Source organism: Elephantulus edwardii, unplaced genomic scaffold (genome assembly GCF_000299155.1).
Source record: "Elephantulus edwardii isolate Elephantulus edwardi_28Jun2011 unplaced genomic scaffold, EleEdw1.0 scaffold00269, whole genome shotgun sequence".
Lineage (NCBI taxonomy): Eukaryota > Metazoa > Chordata > Mammalia > Macroscelidea > Macroscelididae > Elephantulus > Elephantulus edwardii.
This window is the reverse complement of record NW_006400019.1, coordinates 2125050-2133639: the sequence shown is the minus strand read 5'-3', so window position 1 is coordinate 2133639 and position 8590 is coordinate 2125050. Positions and strand designations below refer to the sequence as shown.

General features: G+C 52.3%; 1 protein-coding gene across 1 annotated transcript in view; it reads left to right on the top strand.

Annotated features, from left to right (window-relative positions):
• ZNF185 (zinc finger protein 185 (LIM domain)) overlaps window positions 1-4477 on the top strand; it is a 25565-nt gene extending 21088 nt beyond the window's left edge. Inside the window, exons 15-18 of the mRNA XM_006899993.1 lie at window positions 816-980; window positions 1033-1218; window positions 3107-3209; window positions 4379-4477. Of these exons, the coding sequence (XP_006900055.1) occupies window positions 816-980; window positions 1033-1218; window positions 3107-3209; window positions 4379-4477 (553 nt within the window). The remainder of the gene's footprint in view (window positions 1-815; window positions 981-1032; window positions 1219-3106; window positions 3210-4378) is intronic.
• The last annotated feature ends 4113 nt before the right edge of the window (window positions 4478-8590 follow it).

The window sequence follows — 8590 nt, the reverse complement described above, 5'->3', positions numbered from 1 at the left end:
TGCTCCTTGGAGGCAAGGATTCTGGGGCTTCGCCTGACATACTTTGGACATGTTGTAAGGAGAGACAGGTCTTTGGAGAGGGACATCATGCTGGGCAGTGTGGAGGGACAGCGCAGGAGGGGAAGACCCTCTATGAGGTGGATTGATTCAGTGACTGGGGTAATTGGGATGGGTGTGTCGGAGGCAATGAGATTGGCGTGGGATAGAGCAGGGTTTAGGGCTGTTGTACATAGGGTCGCTATGAGTCGCAAGCGACTCGACGGCACATAACAACAACAGCAACAAAGTTGTTTCCTTGTTCTGTTTGCACAGCAGCATCTTGGTCATGGTATCAGTTTGTCACGAGCACCGGTAAGTGCTCTGAGATTCCCATTCTTCTCAGTGTTGGCCATAACTTATTGTGATCTGCACAGTCACATGCCTTTGCGTGGTCAATAAAGCACAAATAGACAATGTTCTTTAGAGGCAAACTTGGTTTCATATACTGTGGGCATGTTGTCAGGAAGGAGCCAGCTGGCCCTTGGAAAAAGACATCACAGCCACACAGCCATTTCATGCGGTCACCTTGGGAAGACAGCGAGTTTAGCTTTGGGGAGCTTCTGTTGCTAGTCACCAGATGGCGCTCCAGGGTCATAAATGGCCTTTCTGCTGCTTTTCCTGGCGTTCTAGTCTGAGGGAATACACATCACCAGCAGCTTCATGCAATCTATGCCATCTCCTTCAGGGTTACAGCCTCTGAAATGCAGTGAAGGCTTGATAAGGCGAGCATCCTTCCAGGCAGCAGCTGTGTCTGTCCCACACTGTGTTCCCCCTAGTCCACCAGGTTGCCTGCCGGAGAAGCCCCTTAGCAGGCACCTGGACCTCAGAGCTTACAGGATTCTGACCCCCGAGCTTGTGAGAAACCTAGGGGCCCCCATCTCCCTCCAGACCGGATCACCATCCGTCCTTCGGATGCTGAGCAGGTTGCAGTACAGTGGAAGGTAAAGTTGGACCCGTGGCGTCTTCTTGCTGAGAGTGTTTGTCTTTTCTCAGTACTTACCCCGGATCTGACGACCAGAAGGTGGCACTCAAGGCCAGAGCGTGGCAAGAGTGGCCGGCATTCCCCACAGGGAGCCAAAGGGACCGCTCAGCTGCCCCCAGCCCACCTCCAGAGGGTGTCGGGCCCCGAGGTCCTCAGGCTCCTGAGCTGCCCAGGGACCTGGACGGCCACTCCAGCAGGTAAGAACTGGGTTTGGTGAGTGACAGGATTGTCATCTGGAGCCAGACACAAGTGTTTCAGGAAGGGCACCCCAGGGCTCATAGCACCCTTGTTTGTTGTTGTTGTTATGTGCCGTCGAGTCGTTTCCGACTCATAGCGACCCTATGCACAACAGCCCTAAACCCTGCTCTATCCTGCGCCATCCGCACAGCCTCTGACACACCCATCCCGATTACCCCAGTCACCGAATCGATCCATCTCATAGAGGGTCTTCCCCTCCTGCGCCGTCCCTCCACCCTCCCAAGCATGATGTCCCTCTCCAAGGACCCGTCCCTCCTGGCAACATGTCCAAAGTATGTCAGACGAAGGCCCAGAATCCTTGCCTCCAAGGAGTAGCTTGGTTTAATCCTCTCCAAGATGAATCTGTTTGTTTTCCTGGCAGTCCATGGTACATTCAGTACCCTTCTCCAGCACCACAGCTCAAAAGCATCCACTCTCCTTCTGTCCTCCCTAGTCATTGTCCAACTCTCTGATGCATAACAAGCGATTGCAAAGACCATGGCCTGTATCAGGCGCACCTTAGTCTCCAGAGAGACACTGTTGCTCCTGAGTACCTTTGAGAGGTCCCTAACAGCAGACTTTCCCATTGCGATACGCTTTTTGATTTCCTGACTGCTGGTGCCAAGAGTGTTGACTGTGGAGCCGAGCAAACTGAAGCTGTGAACACTCTCAATCTCTTCGTCATCCATCCTGACGCTGCCAACTGGTCCAGTGGCGAGAATCTTTGTCTTCTTGACATTGAGCCTCAGTCCATACTGAAGGCTGCAGTCCTTGACCCTCCGCAGCAAATGCTTCAGGTCCTCCTCAGTTTGAGCAAGCAGGGTTGTGTCATCTGCATAACGCAGATTGTTAATAGATCTTCCACCAATCCTGATGCCACAGTTCTCCTCATAGAGCCCAGCTTCTCGGATAAAATAGCACCCTTGTTACACACGCCAATTAGCACAGGCTGGCCGATACTGCCCACAGAGCCAGGTAGGGCCAGGAGTGGGTCCCTCTCAAAGAAAAGCTCACCATTGGTGTGGACACATTCATTGTCAAGAAGCAGTAGGATGGTGCTTCTAACTCTGTCAGACAGGGAGACACAACCAGAGATCCCTAGCAACCTTTGAAAAGAAAGAAACCAACCAAACCAAGGCACTGGGTGGGTAGAAGGAAAAGAGGCAGCCAGCCAGGGGCCGACATTGGGTGCAGCGTGCCGTCTACCTCAGCCTTCCCACTGGTGCTGACTGAGGTGGTCATGTGGCGAGAGGCCCCTGAGAGGAAGGCAGAGTGCTGTGACACTCTCTCATGGAAGCAGGGGAGTCAGGACTCGAAGAAGGACTTGGAATTAGCCCGAGTCCAACAGGGCAGAAGCACAGCTCTCCACCCCCACTCTATCAGAGGATCCCACTCTCCATGGACTGCCAGGCTGATGTGATGTGTCCTGAGTGGTGCATGCACCGTCAAGATATGCCTGGACCAGCAGAAAAGGGGTGGGATCTATGAGTCCTCCAAGAATTCTGCCTTTGAAGAAGCTAGCAGAGCTGAAAGCCCAGCCCTCCCAAGGAAAGCCCCTCTCTGGGCCATGTAAGATCAAGGCAGGCAGATGGGCAGACTGGGTAAGAACTGCCCAGCCCAGGATCTAGAACATCCCTATCAATCATACCCAAGAAGGCAGCCAAGTAGGTTCTGGAGAAGAGGGCCAGGGAGGGGCACTCAGTTCATGCCTTGACTGCTCAGGCCAAGAACAACATTACAGCGCAGGGGCAGGGACAGCTTCTGTAGATCTCACACTACAGAAAGAGAGAGTGCTCCTGGAGTTGCCTTGGGGCCAGCCCGAGCATGCCATGCTTTCTCATCTCGTAGAAACACTGGCAGACTCTGTACGTACTGCACCCATGAGATTCAAGACTGCCCCAAGATCACCCTGCAACACCTTGGCATCTGCTGCCATGAATACTGCTTTAAGGTAAGGGCATTGCTGAACAAAACACTTCAAAGGGGGCTCCATCGCTGAGGAGTGGCACCCCATGGCTGACGGAAGCCAGGGAGCTGCCCCATGGGCGTGATGGAAGTGGGCAGGGTCAGTGCTAAGATCTGAGTGGTCATGTGACAGCACCAGCCGCGTTAAGCTGCTCAGAGGCACATTTTTGAGGGGCGTCTCAAGATCCCATGGAGGGGCCCCAAGGTCTGAGTCAGCAGGTCTGAATTGGTTGACCAAGGTATGGGGAGGCTAGATTTCTGGGTTTCTGTAATCAGAGATGTCCTCAGGGGCAGAGGATGGAACCAGGTTAGGGGTGAGGAGGCGGGCTCAGGAGCACTCTGAGTCTGAATCATTTCTCAAGCTGAAGGCCAGTCACCATGGTTTCACCAACAAGGATGCCATCTTGCAGATACCCAGAAAGTCCCCCCATACGTCCTGGCTGTACTTGGTCAGAGAGGACTAATGCTTGAGGAGGGTTCAGCTAGAATGGGCAAAAGTCCTTAGAAAGACTTAGGATTTGGGGTGAAGGAGCAGGGTGTCTCATTCTGAGATTTCAGACCTGGTTAAAGTTGAGGTGCTCACTCTCAGATCCCTAGATAGGAGCCCAGCTTCTCCCTGCTGTACCCCATTTCTTCCCCTCATTTGACTGCACAGCATTTGAGAGCATGGTCTTAGCTTGGGGACCCCGCTCCCTGTGGTAGAAGGTTCAGCACAGACCTGGTTTGCACAGCCAGGAGCAATACCCAGCTGTGTCAGCTCCACCAAATAGCTGTGTCCTCGAGACATAATCCAGGGTCCAGCCTGGTCACGTCTTCATGGAAGGGAGAGTATGGGTGCACGAACTGCTAAGCATAATTTCCTATCTAGCGTGTACATGCAGCCGACATTTGCCAGCACAATAGAAGCCCACCGTCCCATCGGCCCTTTCATCAGACAGCACACACTTTCGAGCCATCCACATGGGCCTCCCAGCGCTGCTGAGGAGGGCTGCTGGGTGCCCATTGTTAGGATGACCTGACAGCTATAAGCACCTCAATGGCCAAAGCTGCCAAAGCTCAGGATGGGTTTTGTTGGGGTTCGGGGCCAGGCAGTGACTCTCTTTGGGTGTCCACTTTCCCAGAGGCCAGTGTTTATGGCTCTGTTCTCTCTTCCAGTGTGGGGTTTGCAGTAAGCCCATGGGTGACCTCCTGGACCAGATCTTCATCCACCGCGACACTGTCCACTGTGCGAGATGCTACGAGAAGCTTTTCTAGGTGACTATCATCACCCCAAGGCCCAAGAGGCCAGCAAACACATATGGGAGGAAATCAGCTCTGGTCTTTCCTCAAAGTGCCACAAGACACATCTTTGGGGGGGGGGGGGGGGTGTATGCACACACACACATACCCCACTGCCAAAAACTTGATACCAACTCCCAGCCTCCTCCATCAGGTTTCCAAGGCCATAAACCAGAGGTACATTGTCACATTTCACAGTGACTGCTGGGGCCCAACTGCCAATCCCAGCCCTGTGTCCCTAGGTCCTGTGATACTTCGCAGCCTCAGGTAGCCTAGATTGAGACCTTTCCTGAGGACACTTCCAGGGCTCTTCCTCCAGGAAACACCTACTGAGCCCCTCAAATGAGTGCCCTAGCTGCCAGCTGCGCGTGCAGAGGCCCAGAGGGGAAGGGTCAGTGGATCACAGAGCTCTAGCTCATTCTCCATTGAATGGTAGCTCCGAAGGACGCCTACCGCAGATCAACTCTCCCAAGGAATTAAGGAAAACAAGGCCCAGCCGCGAGGCTGCGATGGGGCTGTCTTTCTTTCTGAGGAAGGCTCAGGGCCAGTCCTGCATGTTAAAGTCCCTGGAATTCCCCATGTCCCAGCAGTGTGTGGGACCCAGTCCCCACAGGACACATCTGTTCTGGAACTTTGCAGCTCCTCCTCCCCAGTCCTTTCTCAGCCCAAAGCAGGAGTGGAATATCACCTTGGAGGTGACTGCGACAATGCACACCCCCACTCTTCCCTGAGGCCTCTGCTCACTCACAAAACCCCCAATCCTGGCCCCTGGCAGTTCTTTCCAGTCTCATTTCTTCTTGTGGTTTTGTTCTGCTCCCCCAGGCTGAGAAGATGCTGAGGACCCCTGGACAAGGCCGGCTGGGCCTGGCTGCCCTTCTCCTCCTCTTCAGCTGTTTCCAACTTGTGTTTGCTTGTGTCCTGTAGTGTAGGTCTGTGACACTGACGGTCCCTTCACTGTCCCTTGGTTCTTTTGTGCCCATAAGCTTCTCTGAGGATCCATCTTGGCCTCCTGAAGAGGGCCAGAGTGTGGGCTAACCAGATCCTGCCTTGGCAGCCACTGAAAGGGACCATGTCCCTGAGGCTTTGAGGGGCTGTGCAGAGATGATGCACCCTGGGGACAAACTGTCTGTTTGCCATGCACATTGCTTTTGCTTAAGTCCTGTAGCAGGTGCCAGCATGCCTGGGAGCTGCCCACACAGGCATGTGGCCCTGCCTGGCCTGAGATCAGGGCTCTCTACAGGCACTGATGTTAGGAGGTGCCATTGGGACTCTGGGTAGCTTTGCCCCCCCAATTCCTATTCCCTGAACTATACACAGAAATGTCCTCAGGTAGGTTTTACGGAGAAAGCACTGAACAACATCTCTTGAGGACAAAGCACTGAACAACATCTCTTGAGGACAGACATTTTCGTAGAATAGTGGCAGAAACCTTTATAATGACCCTGGGAAGCAAGTAGCATAAGCGCAGTACACAGGATGAGGACACTGAGGCCCAGAGAGGTGGCCACTACATTGCCCTATGCCACACTCTCTCTGCCTCTCTCAGAGCTCATGCATACTCCATGCCAATGAACAAATAGTGTAGACCTCCTGGAGAGCGGGCCTGAGTCCCACCACCTACTCCCCGAGCCCTCACCCAAGGCTGCAGCCTCAGAGATGGGAAGGTGCGCCATGCCGCTCCTCTCCTCTGGAGTGGTCTGAGTCTTATGGTTGCACAGACACTGGGGAGCGAGCTTCCTTTTCCTGTGGTTCCTAATCAGACTAGCTTAGCACCCCACCTTTGGACACAATCGCAATAAATGTGCGAAAACTCTCTTTGTGTTAGTATTTCATTTCCCAAGCAGTGCTATGGTTCCTGCTTTAGACATGGAGCTAGACAAGGCTGTTCCTTGGAGAGGGACATCATGCTTGAAAAGATGGAGGGTCAGCAAAGGAGAGGAAGACCCCCAATGAGATAGACTGATGCTATGACCTCTGCTATGGGCTCTAGTGTGTCAGATGATGAGGACAGTACAGGGAAGGGTCTAGGTTGGCTGTCACAGAGTCACCACGAGTGATACTCAACCTGACAGCTCCTAACAACCACACACTCCCAGAAGTAACTGTCTTCAAAAGGCAGCACGTTAGGAGAGCAAGCATGGCAGGGTCTAGAAACTCTGCATATACAAGTATAGAGTTCTTCTTGTTGTTGCTTTGTGCCATTGAGTTGCCTGCGATGTATAGTGACCCCTATGTACAGCAGCTTGAAGCCTGCCCTGTCCTGAGCCAGTCTCACTAATTCTGACACACCAACCCCCATTGCCCCAATCACTGCATCAATCCATCTCATTTGGGGTCTTCCTCTCCTTCACTGTCCCTTCACCCTTTTGAGCATCATGTCCTTCTCCAAGGACCAAACTCTCCTGGCCACATGCCCAAAATAAGTGAGGCGAAACTTCAAAATCCTAGCCTCCAAGGAGAGCCTTATTTCACCCTCTCCAAGACAGACCTATTTGTTTTTTTGATGCTTCATGGTATGTTCAACACTTCTCCAGTACCACAACTCAAAGGCGTCAATTCTTTCATCCTTGATCATTGTCCAGCTCTCTGATACATAGCAAGTAATTGTGAAGACCATGGCCTGGATCAGGCACACCTTAGCCTCTAGACTGACATCATATCTCTTCAGTACTCTGGAGAGGTCCCTGACAGCAGATTTTCCCAGTACAATTCATCTTTTGATTTCCTGACTGCTGATGCCAAGACTGTTGATTGTGGAGCTGAGCAAGCTGAAGCTCTTAACAAACAACCTCAATCTCTTCTCCTTCCATCACAGTGCTGCAAGTTGGCCCAGTAGAGTTCTAGATGCTTCAAATATTGTTCGTGTGAAAAACTAGAACACAATTAGCTGTTGCTGTTGTCAATTATGAAGCAGCATCCCTGAGCACAAGAGAACGAAGCCCTGTCTGACCTGTTGTGTTCAAGTCTGCTGTCATGACCACTGCCCCAGTTCTGAAGTACTTCAGATTGGCTATTAAGATGGCCATGCATACTGTACAACTCTCCTCTCTTCTCTAGCCCATGGCAACTTGAAATCTGCTTTGGAGAGTCACCATATTACTAAGGAGAGACCTCTGGTGGCACAGTCCTCTTTGCCAATTCAAATCCACCAGCGACTCAGTAGGAGAAAGATGGACAATCTCCTCCCATGAGGTTTACAACCTCCCAAACGTTCCTGGGTGGTCAGCTAAGAGTCCATTCCCATTTGAAGGCAAAGAATGCTGAGTTGTCTTCTTCCAGGTTCGTCCTCCCTCTGTGACCATTGCAGATGCATGACTGCCTAGTCCCTCTTGCTTTTCACCTGTTAGTCCTCTAAAAGCTGGTGCAGTGGATAAAGCCTTGGGCCACTAAAGGATCCACCAGCCAAAGTGCAGGAGGAAGATGCGGAGGTCCTGCTTGTAAGGGTTGATGACCCTCAAGCCACATGGGTGGTTCTGCAGGGTCACTAGGGCTTGGGGTCAGTTTGATGGCAGTTGAGTGTAATTCTGAGTTTGCACCTCTGAGATCACTGTGTTAGATGAAAGGTTCTCCTGACCCCCCTCAGCTGTGCTGCCACCATGCATGCTGGACCTATTATCTGTCTAGACGGTACCTGTGAATATGTAGCACTCAAAGGCCCCCTCAGAGCTGTTCTGACCTAGTCTTGCCCCAGTTTGTACCGGTCACCAATTGTACATCATGACCTCTGATCTGCTTAGCATCACCATCAGAATGAGGAGGACACTGGTGGCATGAAGGCCCGAGCTCTGGGCTGTCAGCATCCTGGAGAACATCACGCTGCCTTTCAGGGGAGCTCTGCTCCTGTCTGGGGTCAGAAAATGTAGTTTTCATCAAAGGCCTAGACAGGAAAGACCAAAGACGGAGGGCCTGGAGCTTCAAGACCCCTCTGCCACTGTGCAAAGACTTGGGAGGAAGCTAAGTGAGAGAGGCAGAAATTTAGCTTCCTCCTAAGTCAGTCACCATAGCTGACCCCAACCAGTTCCTGGAGCCCTCACTTGATGACAGTATGTGACATAAAGATTTAAAATGGAAAAAAAAAACCTCACCATG